Consider the following 24,094-nt stretch of genomic DNA (forward strand, 5'->3'; position numbering starts at 1 on the left):
CAGATTGAGCAAAGAAGCCAATCGCGACTGAGAAGGTTCATCCAGATCGGGCTCTATCACCATGCCAGTTTTGGGTTTCCTCAACTGTTTGCGACGCGTGCGGAGCAGGTGCCTATTGCCCCTCTGACGTACTGTTCCCGCACGCTGGCCCACTTTTTGTCCCGAGCGCAGCGGAGTACGCCGTGTGTCGCCTCGGAACCACCCTGCTTAGGTGCTGGCATGCATACGCTGGCTGGCCTAACTTTGTCCCGAGCGCCTTTCTCGGACGAATGCGCCGCGGTGCAGCCTTCCAGCCCTGCCGTGGGCGTGAGCTCACTTGCTGGCCTCTCTTTGTCCCGAGTGCAGTTCGGTGTCTGGTGTGCTGCAGATGAGCCTCCCTGCCTCGCTGTTGGTGCAAAACCACTCGCTGGCTTCTCCTTGTCCTGGGCGCAGCTGGGAGGCAATGTCGAGCATGAGCCGCCGCCCTGCTCAGCCAACAAAGTCACCACGCTTTCCAACTACCGCTTGCCTTCTGCGTAGCGTCATTTTCGACGTGTGTGAGCCACCCTGCTCAGCTGTCGATCCATTCGCCGGTCGCGTGAGGCCTCGTGCACCTGTTGGAGCGGCAACCCAGCTCTCCTCCGTGGCGTTTACTGGCCCCTTTGAGTCGAGCGTACATTTTGGAGAACAGGCGCAGGTTGGCCCTTCTCAGACCGCCGCGCCTGGCACGGAGCAAGTGCCACTGCACACTGCAGCCGCTTAGCTTCTCCAAGTCTTGATGGGAGCAGAGCGCTCGCAGCCCAGTGCTCTAAAGGGAGAGCTGAAGTCCCCTCAGCCAGTTGTGCCGAGCAGTTACGGGTACCATTCCCGGAGTACGGCGGTTATTCGGACCGCATGAGTGCTATAGAGTACCTCGAGGCACTGCACTGCTATCAACAGACAGTGCGGCTGGACGACAGTGTGATGCTAGGAACTGTATTGCCCGCCTCGCTAACAGCCCACGCGGCACGATGATACCGACTTGTCGACCACCAAGCTTGTTCGATGGAGGAGTTTAGAACGCTTTTCCTCAGCGAATTCCTCCCTCCTGACTTATGAGCGCCGCATGCGTCGCGAGCTAGAGCTTCTAACCCAACACTCCAACTAATCTCTGCTCGAGTATGTCAGGGCTATGCAGGAGCTCTTATCTTTCTGACCCTAGGGCATCTGATTCTGATGCCGAGAAGGTGTAGCGGGCCATCCGTCAAGCCCACCTGACCTTCACCACTTACCTTTGGAGCGGCTGTTATCGTGACCTAAATGAGTTGGCCTCCGATGCGAAGTGTATTCAGGGCGACATACTGGCAGCGAGAGCTTACTGCCCGCCGCCGCCGCCCTCCGCCTCTGTCGAACCTCGTTGCGCGAGGGCAGGTGGTGACTCGTTATTCTGTGATCTCCCGAAATACGAGGCCGCGAGAGAGTACCGAGATGCGCATGACCTTTCTCATCGTGCTCTTGACCCGTACGAGAACGGGAACCCTGTGGCTCTGCTCATGACAGGAAATCCTATCACGGCCTTTGCCCAGCAACACAGGGATTGGGATGTCTGTCTTAAAGAGATAGGCTTCTCCTTGTGGTCCACGGTGAACCATTCGATCGGGTACACGCCCGCTTTCCACAGTTTCGGGAGAGAGCTGCCTAACCCCATGGACCACGTTCTGCGGCCCGGCAGCAGGGCGTGCGCCACGAAAGCTGGCCTTTCCGGCTACATGGCGGAACTGCGCTCACGGATGGATGCGGCGCTTGACCTGGCCCGTTCCAACCTGGCAAAAGCGTGAACTGGACAAAAGGCCCCATACAACCAGTCACATCAGGACATGCACTACGGTGTCGGTGATCTCGTCCTCAGACGCAACCATGTCTTGAGTGACGTCACCAAAGGCATCTCTGCCTCCCTGTTGGCCAAATGGTTGGGCCTGTACCAAGTAGAGACCAAAATGTCCCCTCTGGTATACAAGCTGGCTGACTCCCAAGGGAACTGGACCATCTCCGTGGTCCAGTTCACGTCTCGGACCTCAAACCTTTCATTGCCAGGAGCAGCGACTGGGGAGAGGGGGAGGCGGTGAACAAACCGCAGGCAAACAGTGACATGGCTGGCCCCAGGCCATGCCACCAGTACAACCTGTGGAAACTCACCTAGGCAGCCTTTATCCTACCAGCTCGTAGCCAGACTTTATTCCCTACCACGCTGGTTGACGGAGAAACACAGCTAAGGTGCGAGAGCGCACGTTGAAGTGGCGACAGGTCCTTTTGGCCTAAAATACCCTCTCGTGCTCACGCGCCTTTTGGCGCGCCTGGTCAGCTTTCTCCCACTAGCAAGTAGCTGGACTTTATTTCCTTACACGCCGGTGAATGGAGAAATGTAGCTACGGTGCGAGGGGGCGCACATCGAAGCGGTGACAGGCCCATGTGGCCTAGTATACCCTCTTATGTGTTGCCCAAGCCTCAGCTTGGCAAACGCCCCTTCTTGGGCAATCAGCTGGGTGGGCAGCTTTCTTGGCACGCCAGCTATGCCGGGGGCGCTTTCCTGTCCTTTCCCTTGCATCGTCTAGTCTTCTCCTTGTGCCTGGCTCCACTGTGCTGCCAGTCTTTCTCTCCACGACGCCAGCTGTCCCTGGTCCTACCATGCCAGTCTGTTGCTCACAAGGCCTGCTGCTCCTGGTCCTTCCTACTTGACTGACTCCCGCTTTGAGGGCCACAAACCCGTGCCAGCCTTGCCTCCTGCTGCCTAGGCTTCCGCAAACTGCGGCTGGTCCACCCAATCAAGCGCTGACCCCTGGCCGAGGATGGTCACTCCGGCTTCTGTTGCTAACCTGGCTGCCGGTCATCCCGGCCTGCTGTTCCTGTCAATCACAATCGAGGGAGCCCAGTGACTTTTGTGGTGGCTGTTGTGCCAAAATGGTAGCCATGCCTTGCGCGTTCCTGGCAGCTCCTACCTCAAGCGTTGCTGGCCGACCCTTGGTGCTGTCCCGCCCCGTCTTTCCTGGGCTGCTGATCCTTCCTTCTAGCAGCGGGCTCTTCCTGGTGTGTGGAACATTGGTGGCCTGGGCAGGTCACTGGCTTCGTATCAAGAGAAGCGACACCTTCGCCTTTTCAGACTGCTGGGGCCCCTTCTCCCTGACCTGGTCCTGAGGAAGACGACGACACCCTCTTGGACTTTGCTGTTGACTAAACCCTCTTTGGCTGAGTCAAACTTGCTACTTGGCCTCAGTCAGCCAACTTTGGAGGCTGGCCTCGGTCTTTAGGATGGGGGAATGTGGGATTGATGTGCCCTCCCACGCCTCCTCCCGTGGCTCGCGCGTTGTGCTTAGCTCGATCTCCGACTACTGCCGCCGTAACGCCAACTTGGCGGACATGGCTAGCGTGCCGGAGCTAGTTTTCCGTGCAAACCGTGTCTCCGTCCCGTTCCGTAAACGCCTCCTTAGTCGCATCCGTAACCAACCCTATAACATCCAGCCTAGACACACGTTAGACACACTCAACACTGACATACTAAAACCCTGCTCCATCCTTGAGACAACAAATTGGAATCGCATATGCGATTCTATGAACTCTTCCCTCCACACTAAATCAGCCTGGTTGATCCTCCGGTCCCTCCTTGGCCCTCAACCTGCTCCTTTCCCCACAATCCAAAAGCATCTCTCCGAGCATGGTGCTACTTCCCTCCTTCAACAGGTCACGGATATGTACATCCCTCCCCCACGTCCTTCCCTGTACCCTGAGTACACAGGGCCTCCCAATAGCGGTTTGGACAGCCCCTTCACTTGGGTGAATGGACCTCATCCCGATGAATGGACCTCTTCCATCATTACTCTAATACCAAAGCCCGGCAAGCCCGCCACACTCTCCAACCTGCGACCCATTTCACTTACTTCCCGTGTCGGGAAAACCATGGAATGCATGGTACTCACACGTCTTACGGATCTTCTCGACGATACTCACTTCCTTCCGCACAATCAGATTGGTTTCCGCCCCCACATGTCTACTCAAGACCTCTTTCTCCTTCTACAGGAAACTTTCTTTCAACCTTCGAGGTGTCAAGTTCATGCACTTGTCACTGTGGACGTGCGCAAGGCCTTTGATACCCTACTTCATGATGCTGTCCTCTCCCTCCTCCAAGACACCGGCTGTGGATCCCGTCTATACTGTTACGCTTCTTTTCTCCGTTCTCGACAAGCTCACTTCCGACTCGGGACCATGTTGTCCCCGCCCATCGCGCTCACCCGTGGAACACCTCAAGGTGCCGTGCTCTCTCCAACCCTCTTTAATCTCGGGCTAGCCCCTCTCGCAAAATCCTTGTCTGCGATTCTGCACCTACAGTCAATTCTCTATGCTGATGATATAACCCTTTGGTGTTCTCACGGCTCACCGGGGGGGGGAGGGGTGGAATTTACATTACGATCCGGCCTCAACCTCATTTCTGAATTCCTTTCCTGCTCTGGTATGCAAGCGGCTCCAGAGAAATCTGAGCTGCTGCTCCTTTCCGCTACTAAGTACCAACGGTCTGTAAACCCCCTCCTTAATCTCACTCTCGCCGGTACTCCCATCCACCGCACGTCATCCTGCCGGGTTTTAGGCTTTCCCCTCCAAGACCACTCTCACCCGCGCAATACAGTCCACGATCACCACATGCCACCAAGTAACTCACTTAGGCCGACGAGTGGTCAAGCGGCGCGGCGGCCTCGACGAATGCAGAGCCAATCAACTTGTAACAGCTTTTGCCTTGAACAAAATCCTTTATTCCCTGCCATACTGCACACTTACTGCAAATGCATCGCATTCAGTCGGCTTTAAACAGTCTCTATAAAGCTGCCCTACATCTTCCGACACACGCATCCACAGCCAAACTATACGCAACAGGCCTATTTCTTCCCCTTGCGGAGCTCTTGCGCCTCCATAGGGATCGACAACTTGGCTGCCTATCCACCTCTGCGCAGGGTCATTGGTTACTTCAGCGGGCTGGCATCCGGCCCATTCATGGCTCATGGCTCCACTGCTTGTGTGACAATGCCGACCCCCCTTGGCATTCCGATCACTTCCACTGCTGGCCCCTTCTCACTTCCTACTTCTTCTCTATCCCTTGAATTGGCCACGATCGTTCACGCGACGCACGAACTAACTTTTCTTCCTCCCTCTCCTCGGTATCGCATTTGCTCGGACTCCATGGCGGCAATCAGGGCTCTTCGCGACAACAGGCTTCCTGATAATCTTCATGACAATCTTTCTGACGCTCTCTCCCTTCTCTCCCCTGCTTTGGTCACTGTGGTGTGGGGTCCAGGTCATACGGGGATTATCGTCAATCAGCTCGCTCATGAGCTTGCCCGCGAGATTAATAGCCGGGCGTCAACGATCCCCTGGCCTTGCCCGCCCATAGCGGACGAGGCACACTTTTATAAGAAAACTCTGAAGCAGCACTAGAAACACCTCCGGCATTCATTGCAGTTGCTTCCGCCACCACACCCTCGTCTCTCCACTGCCCAAGTATGCACCCTCAGGGCCATCCAACTCAACACCTTGATCACTCCAGCACGCCTATACCTTTATTGTTACCGCTCGGACCCCTCATGTCCCAACTGCCCCTCTACGTATGCAAATGTAGAGCACATCCTTTTCTCTTGCCCCACAGCCCTACAATCCCCTCAGTACCCTAACCCCCCACCTCCCCACTGGCGGGTGTGGATGGCGTCGACGGCCTTCTCGACCAGCTGGCCATGGTCCTCCTGGCGGAGGAATATCTATAGGTCTTAGTCTGACCTGGAATAAAGTCTTTTCTCTCTCTCTCTCTCCCTCCTGGGTTTGAGTTGCCGCCCATGCAAATGTCACCAGGACGCGCCCTTATTGGCCTCCCCAGGGCTGGCCCCTGGGTGCCCTCTCCACCCGAACTCTCTTCCGCTGAGCGACCCATCGCCCCTGCAGATGCTCACAGGCCCTCAACGAATTTGTTACGTGGGACCTTTTCTCTCGTGACTCCTCATTCTCGTGCTTGACGGACCGCTACCCGGTTAGCCCTAGTGCAGCGGGCGTGCGTATTTGATCGGTTTTACGGTGAGCCTTTGCCCGTAAGCGCCGTGACAGTCGCACTGTGCTGTTTCTTGGGTGAATAAATCCTTGTCTGTTTTGTGAACTGACTCTGGAGCCTTCTCTGCGCCGTGTCGGAGAGTCGACGAACCCTGCCTTTGTGTGTTGCGGAGGGGAGGAGCGTCGGGCTCTTTCCTGACCGTCGCTCGTAGGGTGAGCCTTGTGCAAACCCATCTTCACAACTTATAGGTTCGAATGTTTTTGGTTGTTTGTAAACCGTGTACCCACCCCCTCTGTAATGCTCATTATGCCCTGAGGGTATGATAATAAATAAATAAATAACGATCTATCGGTTATAATGAACACATTTCAGTGTACTAACGATTTTCCGACCCTCCCTATGGAAACTGCTTCCAGATATAACAGAACGTTCTTTAAATCGCCGTACTGATACAACGAACGCTTCAAACCCGGTCACGGTAAAAAGAGAGCACACGCAAAGTGCCAAAGCACGGAAGTGCAACCAAACTGGGCACACGGCGGCGCGCGCCCTGCTCTCGTCCAACCGTGACAATGATACAGCCTTCAAGATGAGTGAGCGACGGCCTCGCGATGGATTTCAAAAGCTGCCAAGAAGGTTATGTGTGGTCACGTGTTTTTAAGGCACGCCTCCAGTACAATGGCGTGCTGTGTACAGCATAGACAGCATGGCACTGGGTGTGTGCTGGTGCAATATCGGATGACACGACAGCGTCACTTGTTTTCGTGCAATTGCCCGTGCGGCACCATGTGCATTACGCCTGTTTCAACAATTTAGAACGACCATCTCCGTCTTTCCATCATGGGAACAATGGCCGCTGAAGCGTTCCTGTTGACGTGGTCCGAGCCGGCAAGAACGTTGCACGACGTGCTGCTGCCACACATTATTCTAAAGGGTCAACGGATACTACGCCATTACCAGGAGATCACGGCTCGGCGGCGCGTCCTTTATGCGTTGCTGATTGCTGATAATGTTTCGCGGTGACGTTTTACCTTTCGAACATCACTTTTTTTTTTTCGCGAGAAGCGACATAGATAACGTAATTTTACCGCTCTTGTGTGGCTGACGCACAGTCGTAATGCTGAGACCATGATGTCTGAGACCTTCGCACAATGGCGGCATGCCACAGTAGTTTCTGAAGTTGACGCTTCTGGCCAGCTAGAACACTTTGCTCTCATGTGGAGAATACAGTCATGTCCAGCTGGTAGTAAAATATATCACAAGCTCTCGAATATAAAATAGCGGCTGCACTTGCAGTTTCAAAATGACATGTGATCAGAAGCGGGTGCCGTTTTGAAAGAGCTATATGATGCCGCGTTTCGTTCTTTAGATGGACGTTTCTAATAATGAAAGTTTGCAGCTACGTGCAGTAACGCACTTGGAACAAGAATGACACTGAAAATTTGGTTTTTGGACCAGAGTGCTGCCGAATTGTAACTGCCGACGCCAGCTTCAGTGCTGTTTATTTTTGAGCATTCTTTAGGGCGAGTCCATATATAATTATCTTCTGATATAACGATCACTTTTCGTGGAACTATTGAGTTCGTTATAAGCGGGTTCGGACTGGTAGAGATACATAGTGCGAAAAGATGCTATATCCACTGTGTTACCTTCTAGTTTGTTTGAAATGGAGTGTTGTGTAGCTTGAAGAGTAGGGTCCCCTCTAACATGTATTTAACAACATGCTGCTGATCATCGACACCAACTCTTTTTACATCTGTCCAAGTGCACAATGTTGTCTTCATTGTTGCCTCTAACATTTGTGGCTGCATTTATCATGATACGACAGACGTACCTTCCATTGAGTGTGTGACACATAGGTCTTGTCATGTGGCTGCAGCAACAGCAGCAGCAGCAACAGCAGCAGCAGCAGCAGCAGCAGCCGCAGCTGCTGCAACAACAGCCACAGCTGCAGCAGGAACAGCCAGCGGAGTGTAAGGACAGGCGTCAGCAGGTGGGGGACTGGTCAGAGCATGTCAGCTCATCTGGGAAGAAGTACTACTACAACTGCAGGACTGAGGTCTCTCAGTGGGAGAAGCCCAAGGAGTGGATTGATTGGGAAAAGTGAGTACTGCATCATTCATACCTTTCTTATGCATGTGGACTCCTGCAGTTGAGTGAAGGCTTGAATCTCGGAGCTACAGGAGCTCTTGCCTTAACTCTGAGTTCTTTTCTGTAACCAGGAGCAAGAGCTGAATGTTGCTGAGAAAGAGGCTCCAATTAATCAGCCAGCACGCATGCACATTCATCATGTCTTGTTGACATGCAATATTAAACACTCTAGGGTTGAATAAAAAGCTTTGCACCTAAACATGAAACATTTTACTAATCCAGTGGCTCTGGCTCCTACGGGCTATGGGGATCGTCTCATTCCCAGAGTGCTGTGGAATCCCTCACCTCTCCTTTTCATTGATGTGCTTGTACAAGACACACTTAAGACTATTTACAGTGCTGCTTCATGGCTGCTGCCATTTTTGAACACAACTGCACCGTCATTGAGCACCTCCTGGCTTCCTCTTTCGAATAGCGGACCACATGGAATAAATGCAAAAAAGTGCTTGATAGGGAAAATTGTTATTCACCCGACTGTAGCACAGGTTTCTGAGAAACAAAGCGTCGCAGTTGAAGAAAAGTTTGTTATGCCTTTCTGGGGCGGTCACTTTATACCAGCAGCACTAACCAGATTACAGAGCAAAGTTAGTGCTCTGCAATCTGGTTAAGTTGCTGCAAATGCTTTTCATTACTTGTTTGAATATTAAATAAAAAAAAGAAAACTTGAAAATACTAAACACACAATGCGGCCATTTTAAACTTGCCCTTGAAACCAATACCACAGTGTCGCAAGTGTGGGCATAAAAACGCAGGAGCATGACTTTTGCTGCAAAATATGTTTCAATGAATGGCACATCAACTGAGGCGAAAAAAATTTTTGGGTAAAGTTGCATTTTCAAATTGGTGTCATTAGTGGTGGCAATATTTCTGTGCCAGTTGTAATTAGATGTTATGAACCATGCAGTGCAATTCTGACCAGCTTATATACTTCCATATAAGTTCCATATTTTGTGGCATATTAACTTATTAATTCAACCCTCGTTAAGTCGGAAAATTGGATAATTCGGGCTCATCCTGTGGTCCTGGCAGGCGTATGCATTATTTAATGGCACGAAACTCTTGTTAGTTCAGACATATTTGGCCACACACCGATTAATTCGGACAACCTTTTGAATCTAGAGCTATGCCAAAGAGCAAAAGCGATTATCGTCCAATCAAAACGAAGCGGCGGAGTCTGTATCACCATAGTCAACGAAAACTATACCAAAACAAAAGGAACGCCGCAACGATTCTAATGCTGCACATGAAACTGCGTGCCTTTAGAACTACTTAGTCACCATCCATCATGATTGCTTTGATAGCAATCACTGTTTTGCCCACAGTGGTTGCGGTAAACAGTAGTTTTGGTTTGAATCAATGTGTGCATTGGCCTTGTGCCTTTTGAACTGTGTAGTCACTATTCATCATAATCACATCGATAGCAATCAATGTTTTTTCCGCAGCGGTGGTGGCAAACAGTAGTTTCGCTTTGACTCAATGCAATGTATGCGCCTTGTCACAAACATGGCAACAGCTGTTGAAGATGAACAGCGATTCTACGATCTGTTGCCGACCACCTCACCGGCTAAAAAATTGGGATGTGTCCGTTGCATTGAAAAGCATGTCTCTGATGAAGATGTTGGCTCTCGACAGAGCTGCACTATGAAGGAAGTCGTGAAGCCTTTGCCGTTGCAAGCACTAATCAATGACAAGATGGCGAGAATTGCCCCTTCCACACTGATCTTGTGCAAAGTAGAAACAGGATTTACTGATTTATTCAGTAAGATAATGCGTGTTCTTAGGAATTGGAGTTTCATTGAATTATCAGCAGCAAGCTTAACTCTTTCCTTACCACGGGGAAATTGGCTGTTTTTTGTATGTTTGTGTTAGGAATTTTTTGTGCAACAGTCAATAAGTTTACAGTGTCATGCAGTATATAAAAGTGCAGGTAAATGAATGTGCTTTCAAATAATATTGTAAAAAAATACAAAAAATTAATTTGCATAGCAAATTCTTAAACAAAAACAACCCCAAAAATTTCAAAAAGGAATTCGGTAAGAAGTAACATCTCTGGCAAAAAATTTTTTAGAGAAATTCAAAAATGTACAAATAGTTTATATATACCTTGGCAACATTTGTTTAAAAAATTATACCCATAGATAAAGTACTCTTTGAGTTAAGAAAAATTACATGACGCATAGTGAAACATTCAAGTTCTTGATTGGTCCTACTTATGATTTTTTTTTCAAGAAAAAAATCAATTTACAGCATAATATTATATACATAAACATGAATACTAAACGCACATTTCAAAAGTACATTTTGAAAAAGAAACAGTAATTACAAAATACGTAATAAAAATGACCAAACTAGAGCACTGCATGGGCCGATTTTTTTTCAGCCCGGGCCCGTTTTTACGTTGGGCTGCCCGCTCGAGCCTGACCAAAAGCTTTATGGCGAGACCCGGGCCTGGCCCGAGCCCGGAAATAATCTATGTTACCTGCCCGGCCTGGCCCGCCACCCCTTTACCTTAGGCTCAAGCCCGGCTCGAAACTGGCCCGAACCCGGCCTGAGACCGAAAAAGTACAATGTGGAATAATGTAGAAAAAAATGTAGAATACAACATAAAGATCACACAGACAGTTTCTAAGCTGAAGTCGCGCATAAGGAAACGGCTGTAACAAACCCAATTCCTGCTGACCAGACCACAGCTACAACTACAAATGATGACTAGTGAAATTAGGGAGTTTAGAAATCAACGGTATGTTGCACTCGTGAAGCTTGAATTAATCAAGTTTAAGGAGGGGGGGGGGGATATGGTACACTTGAAATCACTTCCTTATTTATGGATAAATCTTAGCCATATTTGCAAACCGTGTGTATTTTTGATGTGCTGATTCCAAAAATTAAATTTTTATCCTAGGACAAGTAGGTACAGTCGAATTCTGTTAATTCAACCCTAATGGAATTGATGAAACTATAATTAAATTATCTGGTGGGTTGAATTAAACAAAAGTCAGAAATAACGCTGAACATAACATTGATTCACTTGACAGTATTTGCCTTTAAAGTTAGCTTCGCCATAATACAGCTTTGTTATGCGGTGAAGTATACCAAGTGGGAAAAGGTGGCTTGTAGATGATTGGAAAATTGAGGTTCTCCCTGTGTGCCTCACAGGGTACGAGCCGTGCAGCATTTTCAGTGCTGATGAACACGGCATCTTTCTCCAAGTTGAGGCCAGGAAATTCCTTTTGATTTTCCGAGGCCGTACAACTGCTTAGAAGAGTTTCATCGACTTCGCACAGAACCGCGACTTTATGGTCAGCGACTCTCAATGAGGTGGTGCTGGTTGGGTCTAGCCAGCGGGGGTGTCGGGAGGCGTGCCGTTGTAGGAAGCTCGCCCTTGATATATTTCTACTCGCAGATGATTACATGGAGATTGGGCGTGAGTCACACGTACTCCAGTACGTGTGAAGTGGAGTTTGTGTTCAGGCGATCAGTTCGCTACTACTGCATATGCATGTGCGCATACTTGTCAAGGTCATATGCACGATATCTGCACTTCACGATGGGCGAATGTGAAACGCACCTGCATCCTCGGCGAAGGTATTGTTTCAATAAAGTGCAACATAAAGCACAATTCTGTAAATGATCTTTTTCGCAATGGTGGAGTTTTAAAAATAAACTTATGAATTTACAGTATAAATTTTTTTTTCTTTCAGTTTGCCTGATTTATGGACAATTTTGCAAGTTCGGATTCTACTCTGCCAACAAATGCGTTCTTGTACTTTACGCTTGTGCCGGCTGTCAGTGTTGTCGCGCGCACCGTGTCTTGAAAGTGATCTCCACATGGCTCTGACCTTTGTATGCGCTGTGCTTACACTGCTCAGTTTCCGTTGAAGCGATAGACCACACAAACCTTCGCTTGCTGCGGCGGCCGCGCTTCCCCACGCCTGCGTGGGGAAAAGCACGAAAGTAACAAAAGCGCCACTGCTTCAAACTCTTCGCGCCCGCGGCCTCCGCATGAAAAGAGAAAGGGAAAAAGCGCGTGACGGCGCATTTTTTTCGCGGCCGTCGGTGGGGCGGCGTTTATTCGTATCTACCGACGCGGTTTGAAAATCAATTCGTAACAACCGTTCTCTAGCACGTTGCAAAGTAATGGGGCTCGGCCGGGACCACAGAAAAATTCATATCATGAAATTCGTATTAGCCGTGACCGTATCATCGAGATTCCACTGCATATATTGAATTCTATGGGACGCAGGGTGAGGGGTGGAATGCTGCCCACCGCTCTTGTTGACAAGTCAGAATTTCCAATTCGTCTTTTTTCGCGATCCTTGGGTGTTCCTTTATCACGTGGGGAAATATTAGAAGGGAAAGTGACGTAGAAGTTAAGAAAATACCAATTTTACAGTGCGCTGTCGACAAAAATTTTGTTGCAAATTGGGTGTCGGGAGGACCATGGAGCACGCTACTTTCCGTTGACGCAACACCGGGGTTTTGGAACCATCGTAAAGAGGAAAGATCTGACCTTCAAATGGTCAGAACGACATATTTCGCCGTGCTGAAATAAAGCAAAGGAAGTGAATGAAAAATGAAAGTACTAACATCGCGATTCATTACTGCTGCCTTGCAGACACAGAAAGTGCTTCTATTGGCTGACGCAGATTTGAATCACTGGCACGTGGTTTACGTGCATTTTGATAGTGTCGTGCTGTACATTTTTGCCCCGACGAAGTTTGCTGATCGCAGTAGTATGCGTCGCTGGATCGTGTTAGTATGTGTTGCTAGCTGATGTTACTTACAAAATGCAAAATTTGTGAATTTACAATTTCGTGTGGCAGAAAGCTTGCATCAAAGAAGAAAAAAAGAGAAAAAGAGAAAGGCTTAGATGGTACGTGCACCCCCCCCCCCCCCCCCTCTCCTCCACCCGGTTGCAATATATCCACCCGTCAAAAATTTGTTGTAGGTTAGTCAGAAAAAACCGCGTTATAGCTGGTCCTGCACTGTAAGGGGGTTGTATTATAAGTGGTATGAACTGTATAGGGGAATGTGGTGGGGACATTTCAAAGTTTTATGTGTGAAACATTTATTAATGATGTGTTCTTTAAAAGGTTTGACAGTTCTTTGAAAAGGTTTGACGCAAGTAGAGCGTCCCTGAAACAGTGTTTGTCGTACTCCTAGATACAGAGGGTATCTCTCAAGGAATGCTTTCTTTCTAGAATTTTGTGTGACCGCACTATAACATCAGGTACGAGTGGTTAAACATTACCTTTCCCTAAGCCACGACCATTTCCCTCAACCTTTACACCGTGCGGCCATCGCTAAGTCCCCCCTCCTTCAAGCGGTGATGTAAGTGTTGTCTACTTCCGGTTGATTTGAACCGAGTGCCTGCCCACGTCTCTTTTATACGCAGTTTTTATTATCAAGCCTGAGCTACATGCAGCAAAATTTTAAGACGAACTGCGCACAGCAGATGTAGACGCGGCGCCACTGCGCGCAGTGCTCGCTGGCTTTTTTTTTTTTTTGAAGGCTACATAACGCGAAAATAGAAGGGTGTTGCCATGGGTGCTCGCAGTATTGCTTTGAGCGTATGTGTAATGTACAAGCTACAAAGTAGCTGCATACAGTATTTCGGTTTGATTATTGCCTGATAACATGAAAATGTTGAATAAGTATGTTTACGATTGCCTCTACATTACACTCGTCAGATTTCTTGTGGCCCTCAGCAGAAAACGATAGCGCTGCCACTAACTTGTGAATGTGGTGAAATGGGCTATTGATAACATTCTCGCTACTCTAGAATCTAAAAAAGAACATTTATTGGGAATCGAACCCACATTTCCTGCGTGGGAGGCGGAGACAGTACGTCTACACCAAAGTCTAACTCAAGATGGCGGCTTTCTGATGGATGTTTTGACATTTTGGTAAAGCACGTTGTTTCTTTTGCAGCACTTTTATTTCCAACTCCTTGGCTTGTTAGGATATTTTTCTGCTATCATTCTGTCCAAATTATATACAAAACTTGGCTCTCTGATAAATACAGAACCTGCGGTTACCGTTGAGAGTGTAAAAACTGCGGGCGACAGCTGTGTTGACCAACGAGGTTGGTGCTGACATTGACATTGGTGCTGACAGTGTGTAGTCGGTCCATTTTTCTCCCGGCACACACCCGCAGTGCAAAACGAGCGTACTATTCGCTCGTACTAGCTTAATCGCTGCTGCTATTTTCATAGGACAACTGATCCACGTCCTATTGGCTGCCCCATTGCCAGAGCTTTTGCAGACGATTTGCATTCTCAGGCAAAAGTGGGAACAAATTAGTATGCATACACATGCTAATAAATATTATTAGCTTGTACACGCTATGTACACAATTGTGCACATTAAGATATTGCAATTGTCCGCAAAAGCATTGATTAAAGTAAGGATATTTAAAATGTGTCCCATGCATCTTGAAACGCTTCTGATTGAAATAGTGCTGCAAGTTTGAACTGCACAGGCAAATTGTTTTAGTAAATCGAGCATGAAGGTAGATGGTTGGGTATTTTGCGTGGTGTGAGTATGTCATTGAATGTAGTGGGTTCACTTCTTTCATTGTTTTTCATAATGTGTTACGCTAGTCATAATTTTCGAGTGGCTGGATAGGTGCTTTTCAAGCCTCGTAGACATGAAATAGTTAATGTTCGCATACCTGATGGTCCTGCCGTGAGTTTTCGCATGGAGTCCACATTCCGTAAACTTGACAAAACTCACTAAAAAACTGAAAACTGTTACTCTATACTGCAGCTGAAAGCTTTTTATAATTATGAAGATGTGAGAAATGCGGTAAAAGTAAGTTTTCAATCAACACAACTAATTGGCGTCTGGAAGGGTTAATGCAGCCGCATGTTTTAAGCAATCCCGAAAATGCAACATGGGTAGCCCTACTGATGTCACGCATTCCTGCTATTTAGCAGGGAATGGGGCGGCTGAAAACTTACCGGAGCGGCACCTCTGCGATCGGTAGCGATGCACATTTTTAAACCCTTATAATAAATTACACGCTTTCCACGGAGTGCTTAAATGTAACTTAATGATGAGAAGGACTTGCATTAATGACTCTGTACGTTTGCACAAAATTGTCACAATCTTTTTCGGGTCCATTTACTGGCATATTGCTCGCAATTGTATTATTTAGAATATTTTTCAGTTCACTTGACTAAAATCCATTATGCATACATTAAGGGGATATTCTAACAGCGAAATTTCCCAATTGAATCTAATACGTATATTTGAGAAACATTTCCTCCGAATAAAAAATATTTTTTTTATTTCTTAACAAAGTTGGTGAAATATAAAGTTTGTGCAGAGTCTATTTTGGTAAAAAAGTCAGGCTTATACATATTTAAACATGTATGTCATACCGTTTGCAGTTAGCTGTTGGGACAACTGATGAGCTTGTAAATGAGAAAAAACAATGTTCAGTTATCTTGAGCACCATGAGAATGGCAGTAGTGGGACACTATGTACATCTCCCGATGCACATCGTTGAGTGAGAGCAGTTTGATACTATAGCACTGCACATTGGCCGAATAACAAATAGAGGACAAATGTGTATACAAGCTGCCTAAATAAAGCCATTCTTATTGAAACACTGGAAATTGTTTAGCAGAAATCCCTGTGCACTCACTTTTCAGCTGGTGCCTCTGTGCAGCTCTCTTTGTCGCAGAATCATTAGGACTTCTCCTGCCATCGTTATGTCTACTTCCAGTGCCGTATGTTCGAAAGTTTCAACATTCTCACATGGAATATGAATTGAATAGTAGAGTATATTTGATTTGTATTCAAAATTTTGAATGTTCGTACATGCCTATTGTTCAATATATTTTGTTTCATTGTGGAAGTTGTTTATGAAAAAACATCACAATGTGATGGGGCTGTGTTGGTCAAACTGTGTGGAGGGTGGTTCTCTGAGGTGTACGCTCGGTGTCATTCAACTTTGTGGAGGCACATTGTGTCAGCAAACGGAGGAGTGGGCACGAAAACTTCGCTGGCACTAGTCGTGAGAGTGCCTTGCATTTCTTTCACCTTTCCGAGTGCCACACGGCCGCTGTGTCGAGAGCTTTGTCGGCACAGCATCATACATTGATCGCCATCACTCAAATTCTACGATACCTTTTTATGTGATTGAAACTAATTTAGTTATATACTGCCCCATTATTTGGCCATTTGTTTTAATGCCTCATCCGTGTAAGAAAAGCCGGTCGGCGACTGTACTTCTTGAATGCGAGGTCGAACTTCAGTGAAGCAAAATTTTGATATAATAAAGGAAAGTGCTGATTTTGCTAAATTTTTTGTATCAAGGTTTAAGTGTAATACATGCATTTTTTCTGACAGATAAATTGCTCCAAAGGGCTGATTTCACCGTTTCATGTGCAGACAACAGCCTGGCAGCAATAGCAGTGGAGCCAGCCAGCCTACACCCACTGACCCAGGTGGGGGGCGGCCTAAGTCGCGCACACAGCAACGGACACCGACTTCCGTGGCTTCTCCAGCACCCACAACAGCTTCGGGTGCTACCACAGCTACTGTCACTACTTCCAACAGCAACATCCAGCGTGAGTGTGCAGACCATATGTACAGTCATGGACAATTGAACCAAAAACAAGAAATTATAAAGTAGAACAACTTCCGCAAGTACTAACTCGAGAGCACGATTTCACACAGCTAGTTATACGGTTGCCAAAGATAGTATAAGCCCCACAACAGGCATAGAAACCGTAACCATGATTATATTAGACATATTGCCGTAGTAAAAAAAAAGGAATGTACTCTAGCTAGCCCTAGCTTGTTCGTATTTCAATTGTCCGTGACTGTACATATTCCTGTGAACAGAGTTAATGATGTTCCTACAAGGCATCGGTTTTCAGGGGGAGGTACAGCCTTCAGAAAAAGCTAAAAACGTATTTCAAGTGTGACCTGGCGTAATGGGACGCAATAGAGACTTGCCATTCACCTCAGCAATGTCTTGGCCTCTCAAAGGTGCTTCCATCTTTGAATAGACCGCAAAAGATGTACGTAGTGGCTGTTTTATGTGAAGCAATTTTGCACATTATTTTTCGGGACTGAGATATGTACACATGCTGACTTAGCATTCACATTTCACTTTTATGGATCGTGGTGACTGCAGTTTTTGCATTTGCAGTTATACAAGTGCTGCACCTTTCACCAAACCACAGTAAAGGAAAAGCTGCTACATGGTGCGCGTAATTCTGCTTTTTGTGGGTATTGATGCACGCGCTTCAAAAAGCCTTTCCTGTGCCACACACGCCTTTCCCCTTATGCATAATAGGCTAACATGTATTAGTGACGAAACCGAAACTCCAGTTGCACTGCTTCCCAACTTGTTGAGCCATACCAGTCGCGCATATTGGCCTTCTGCTTCCTCCACGATATGGGCTTTGTGTTCAAGCATTGCATCCTGTATTTTTTCAGTGCCTGCGCGGTCACAAATGAATTGAAGCCAGTGGTACTCTGTGGTAGCGCCACATTCGCAGACATATCAACCCCTACTCTGCCTTGGATGAGCTGGATGAGCTACTTTTGCTGTAACCCAAGTGTATTCTACTTCTCTGCTGGTGTAAATTTTCGGCAGCGGCGTACATACCCCATAGAGTCTGAACGTCTGAAATTTTGGACGCAAAAAACCTTTGCCATCCGATTTTCCGGACTTTTTGCCATGGCCACAGGTCCAAAACAGCTTTATATCTCACCGTCTCAAAACGGCTCTCTCGCACTTAGATCCGCTTACAGCTGTGTCCACCACCGCAGCAATGCTAGGCCTACCAGTTTCGACGTTCGCTACCAAGCTGCTTGCTGTTCAATGCTAAGTTTCTCCTTGAATGTATTAGCCACTGTCAGCAATGATGATGACTCCGCCTTTGTAATCCTTGGCAAGGCATTGAAGCTCAGGAAGCACGATGCAATGCATAATGCCGGTTCCTTAAAGTCATCTTCGCCTCGAAACAGCAGTTTATGCGGTGAAGCGTACCAAGAGTAAGAAGGGCAATTGTCACAGGACACAGTAGTATACCGTATTTACACGATTGTAAGTCGACTCGAATGTAGGTCGACCCCCCCCAAAATTGCATGTCTCAAAAAAAAAAAAAAAAATTGGGGGGGGGGGGGGGGAGAAAAACCACGCGAGTGCATTTCACACAAGGGAAATTTATTGATGGGGTTGCTAAGACTACTCATCGTCACTAGAGTTGACGTCACTGGTACTGCTGCCGTTATAGCTGCTGCGGTCCCACAGCACGTCGTCATCAAAAGTGAGTCCACACTTCGCGATCGACCGCACCACGACATCGCGCGGTACAGCCCCCCACGCAGAGAAGACCCACCCACACACAGTAGCCAGTGAGGCCAAATTTTCTCGCGCTGAATCCGCCACTGCCGCACCACACGTTCACTGACTCCAGACTTGCGTCCCGCTGCGCAGTTGTTAGTTTTCTCAACTTGGAGGATAGCAGCCCGTTTGAACGCTGCTGAGAATGAGCGCCGAAAGTTCTTGGCACTCATGACAGGCCCGACGATTCAGCACGACAGCAGAAGTGACAGATGCGCGCGGACGTCGAAAACAATCGTATCTCAAAGAAAAGATCTTCCGCCAACTACTAATACCCCCCAAACGACGGCTCTTCCGCCAACTACCAATACCCCCTAATGGCGGCTCTTCCACCAGCTACCAATACCCCCCAAACGGCGGCTCTTCCGCCATCTACCAATACCCCCTAAACGGCGGCTCTTCCATGATCGATGCTCCCACAAGAGCCCTGCGCTTGTGGTGCGCGCAATCAAAATGTATGCAATAAAGTAAATTATTACGCTACGCTTCTACCGTAACCATAAAAACGTAGGTGCAAAGTTGTAACCACGCCGTAGCACCCCTGATTTCTCGTTTCTCTTGCCGTTACTAGCGGTACACGGTTCTGTTTCGATTCTAAGTCGACCCCCCCCCCCCAACTTTGGATTGCCAAATTTGAAAAAATGGGTCGACCTACAATCGTGTAAATACGGTACCTTAATTACACAGGCATGCACCCGCCGTTTCCTGTCACATAACGAGCACCGATACGCCTAATATGTGTACTGGCAGCTCTTTAGAGCTACAGTCGCCGATCGTTTATTCGGACTCAACAGGAACCGGCTGAAAGTCCGAATAATTGAGTCCGGATAAAAGGATTCGCCAGAAAAAAGTACATTTATGGTCCCAGTGGTCGGAAAAAATTGTCAATGCGCGACTGTACACATGCACGCTTTTGCGCGATCTGGTCAGTCTGTATATTCAACAGTGTCTGACCATCGCTATAAGTAGACAAGAGCGTCATCAAGGCCTGCGCTAAGTCCGCACTCGATGGCTGTGGTGTGGGTGGTGCGTCGTCATCAGAGTCGCTGTCCACTTGCGATGGCTCCAGAACCTGACGGACGAACTCCTCATCATCCAACAAGGCAGGACGGCACTGTCGAAGTTCGCAAACTGTTCAAACGTAACAGCAGGGATATCGACGCCACTGGCACCGAGGTTGTCGATAATGTTCGCATCAGGCGGCATCTCAGCCGCGCGGGGCTCCTGGCCTGTGGCACTGTCCTCACTATCAAGGACAAATCCTGCATGGCGAAAGCAATTGTGGATTGTGTTCACCATCACTGCCTTTCGAGCATCAGACAGGATGCTGATGGCTGAGAGCACATCGACAGCTTAGTTCTTGCCGCGGTCCACACACAAGAGCACACGATTCAAAAGGCGCGGTCGGTAGTCAACCTTCAAGTTCTTAAGGGATGAAAAATAACTTTTTTTGTTTCTTGGCAGAAAGGGCTGAAATTTGGCACACACACTTTACATTGCAATAGGGAGGCAAATCTAAAATTTCATTAAGATATTTCATTAGTTTTTGTTTTATGAGAATTTACAAAAGTTTCCAAGTTCCTTGCTCATGGAAAGCCTGGCACAGTAACGAAACATGGTATGGAACAGGGAACACTTTGTATGTTTGCCTAAATGTCTAATCTACATCAAGACAGTGTTAGATTGTTTTTTAGTTCCCTCATAATTTCTTGCCCAACATGACATGCATGTGACTTGTGTTTCACTGCATAGAGCCATGTAGTTATTCTGAACTAATTAAATAATGGAAAGCTAAATGAACATTTTAAGACTGTATTGATGTGCAACACAGTTTATGGATCACAGCAAAACAAACTGGATCAAAATCGGTCCAGCCATTGTTGTGCTATGCTTTGCACGAGCGAGGTGACCGACAAAAAAAAAAAAAAAAAAAAATCACTATTGAGAAAACGGGCTGCAAAGTTTTGCAAGCAGTGCAGGTTTATTAGAATGCATTTCTAATTTTTGGCATCATTGCTGTCGGGCATCTTCTTGCACCTTTGCCTCTTCGTGTGGTGGGCTTTGAAAATTTCATAGCCTGGCTAGTCCATCAAATTGAACTTCCGTTCAGTTGCGGACACCGCACGAAGGGAGTCTCCAACGCTGCCTGCTCGCACTTCTGCCATCACCGCTGACAGGAAACGCAGCTCGAGGCGCGTCTGAATGGTGCGCCGTTTGGGCGACTGTTTGTCCGGTGAATCTTTGGTTATTACACTGTAGCTTGTCGACAATTGGGGCTCGCTCGGAGGCGGTGTGTCCGTGTCGCACGATGCATCAGAAACTAAGTACACCGTCTTTGCCGGTGATGGTGATCTTCGACCCGCGTCGCCTCTAACGATGCGATCTCGGCTACTGATTCGCGTGGCCGTACGCAGAGGCGCGGGAGCCTCTGTTGGCGCGTCTTTCGTCGACTGCGTTATTGGTGCTGATGGCACAGGGCGATTGTCGGTTTCGCTGCTGGAGTCGCACGGTGCAAGATAGCGCGGCACGTTCAGTCGGGTGCTCCTCCGCTTCTCAAGCTAATCGCCGTATTTTTCTCGCCATAGGAGGCTCGCGCTTCCGTATTGCGATGGCGTGCTTCGTCCAAAATTTCTTCTCGAACGAGCACCGATCCATCACTAACCTGGGAGCTCTCAAGAAATCCGAATTCTGCGTGTCAAGTGAAGACACCGGCGTGGTTTGCAAAGCAGACAACTGCGGTTGCCATCTTGCCTGCAGCCGCTGCAATAACCAGCACGGCAGCTAATCGGAGGCCCGCTTTCATTGGATGGCCCGTGTGTCTACCTCCAGCAGACCCGCACTTTTGTGTTTGTGCATTTGAAGATGGAGACGACCGACGAATTGAGAAGTGAAACGGCGAAACTTTGAGATTTCGAACGATACCAAGATGGCGGCGCTCGGTGGTGGGAAAGACGAGGTATGGCTCCGTGAACTGCGGTGATTTTGCGTGATTTTTAGCTGTTTTCTCGCCCTGCACACTGACAAAATAATTTTTTTCGGGCACTTTTAGTGTGTTTTCAGCCAAACCATTTTGATACAGCATAGATTAGGCGTTGCAGATACCGAAATATGTGGTTTCCAAAAATCGATTTTTCTCAAGATTTTCGCGATCTGGTCCCCACGTCCCCCCTTAATCACGCCCTGGTCCATTGGCTGCAATACACTTGCAGTATTTGGCGGAAAAAACACTTATGTCGATCGCCTTCAGGTTGTTTATGCAGGGACGGATCCAGCTTTCTTCCGAGGGGGGGGGGGTCAGCCTCTGTCAATAATGATGATGATGATAGTAGCCTTTCTTATTTGCCGAAATTCACTGTTTCTACTCACGATAAATCCGCCTCTTATACGGCTAGTGTAACGCCTGTAGCGAAGCCAGGTATCGGTTTCTCCAAACTTACAAGAAAAGGACGTTGCCCAACACAGCCATGTGCTTGGCGGCTGTGCCTGATATTTTATCTGAGTCTCTAAGTTTAGTTCCTTCATGTTCCTGAGTCTTAGACTCAGGAACATGAATGAAAATAAATGGGCGGCTAAAGTGCACAAGTATCTGTACTTGAAAAGCGTGGACACAGAATGGAGGAAGAGGTCAAGAAAGTTGGCAACCTAGTACAGGGTAATTGAAAGTGTAAATAGACAACCAAGGAGTCATCAGAAAGAGAGAGAAACAGAGACAGTTAATTGGAGAAGACAGTAATTAGAAGGGAAAATTTGTACGATAACACAAAGGGTAGTGCCTTGCTATTTGAGGCTCAAGCCGGTTGCCTAAGGACAAAACCATACTGGAGCAAATATTCGGAACTAGATTAGGCATGTGGATGCTGCAGCCAAAATCTGGAGACCACTCAGCACATCCTAAGGGAATGCGAAGGGATTCACCCAGTGAGAACCGTAGGTAACTTACACCTTCCAGAAGATCTTGGGTTTTAAGTGGACAGAACCGTCAACCGGTCGGCAGTCAAGATAAGCAAGATACGTTTAGAGTACTGGTGGAAAAAAAACTGAAAAAATTGATGCGACCGGATCTCTTGCAGTTATAGGTAGCAGTACAAGGTAGATTTTTAAGGTGGAAAAAAAAAAAAAAAAAGATTAAAGATATGTATACACAGATGCTTGATAAAAAAATCACCAGCCCTTTCCCTGTTGAGAAAAAGTGGAGGACGCTTAAGCTTCGCCTTTAAGAGTAGAACATGATAGTGTTATCGGGACCCGTTCGCAAGTAGGACCCGCCAAGTAGGCTTCATTCACTGCAACACAGAACATAGGAAAGCCAGCTTACAAAGACCAAGCTTACACCGAGTCGGGTTCACTTTTAAACAGAAATGCATTGCTGGGAAGACGTTTTTCCAGGGGCAATATAACTCGTCTTATATCAAAATATGAAGGTCCTGGGACTTTTTTTCATTACTTTATAATTGTTTGCTATTGCCCCGACGTATACGCATGTCCAAAAGGCATTTCTTAGGCCAAGTCCAAATTTGACTTGCCGAGGATGCCAGCGCCATCTGGATAAGGTTTTCAGTAGGCTCCCCGAGTGAGCCGGTGTTGGTGTGGTAGAAATGCTGGCAAAACAGGCTTGTGTTTAAGTTTCCTCGTAAGAGAATTGTTTTCTCGTAAATTCAAATAACAGTGTGACGCCACCATGTCTGTAGGTTATGCTTAAATTGTACTTTGCCATTTTTCTGATGGATTTCACTGTGAGAAGTTCAATTTTTGTTCACTAACACCTTGCACCCCGACGAAGGGCCTGCGCGGTCAGGGTGGTTCGGAATGATTTACTTCTGCACTAACACCTTGCGCCACGCGGAGGGCCTGTGTGGTCGGGGTGGCTGCGAATGATTTTCTCCGCCACGAACGCCAACATGCACGTTGACGCCGGGTTTTCTGCGACACGGGGCCCTTAACGCTGTCGCGTTAAAATGTGAGTAAGCAAAGCGTCTGGCAAGACGATGCTGTCGCAGCCGTGCTACTTCGTTTGCCCTAAGCTCGGGGTTGGTGGCTTTTCGCTGACGTTTGGCCTCAACATCGCGCTGTTGTTGGCGGCTAAAAGCATGGTCACTCTTTTTTTACTTCGTTTCCCCCCGATGCACGGATCTCCTTTCATAGTCAGTTTTGTTGGGCAATGCCTTAAAAGACAGTGCCGTTTCATCAGCATTAATTACAGTAGAACCCCGCTGATACGTTTTTCACGGGACCGTAAAAAAACAACGCAAGACCCGGGAAACAGGAAAAATTTAGAAATGGGAGTAGTGTTGAACTGCACACAATATTATTTTAATTCTGACGTGTGAAAAAAGTTGTAGTTTCGCCCGACAGCCGAAGTATCGATTGTGATAGCAAATCACTAGACGGCTATACAAAAGAAGAATAGTAGTTTTATCGTCCGTATAAACTTGTAAACATTCGCTTATTAACTATATTAACAAGCATAGTGTCAGTGCCCACACGCAAGCATGAACACGTCACGCTTGATGAGCGCGGACACGCGCTGTCAAACGTTG

At 47.6% G+C, this 24,094-nt stretch overlaps 1 protein-coding gene across 8 annotated transcripts in view; it reads left to right on the forward strand.

Annotated features, from left to right (window-relative positions):
- LOC119456537 (WW domain-containing adapter protein with coiled-coil homolog) overlaps positions 1–24,094 on the forward strand; it is a 214,299-nt gene that overhangs the window by 61,434 nt on the left and 128,771 nt on the right. For 7 of the 8 annotated variants that reach the window (XM_049664768.1, XM_037718372.2, XM_037718377.2 and 4 more), the window contains 2 exons: positions 7,917–8,140; positions 16,589–16,767. In XM_049664768.1, coding sequence (XP_049520725.1) covers positions 7,917–8,140; positions 16,589–16,767 — 403 coding nt within the window. The remainder of the gene's footprint in view (positions 1–7,916; positions 8,141–16,588; positions 16,768–24,094) is intronic. The other variant, XM_037718381.2, reaches the window with a different exon arrangement.

Source organism: Dermacentor silvarum, chromosome 1 (genome assembly GCF_013339745.2).
Source record: "Dermacentor silvarum isolate Dsil-2018 chromosome 1, BIME_Dsil_1.4, whole genome shotgun sequence".
Classification (NCBI taxonomy): domain Eukaryota; kingdom Metazoa; phylum Arthropoda; class Arachnida; order Ixodida; family Ixodidae; genus Dermacentor; species Dermacentor silvarum.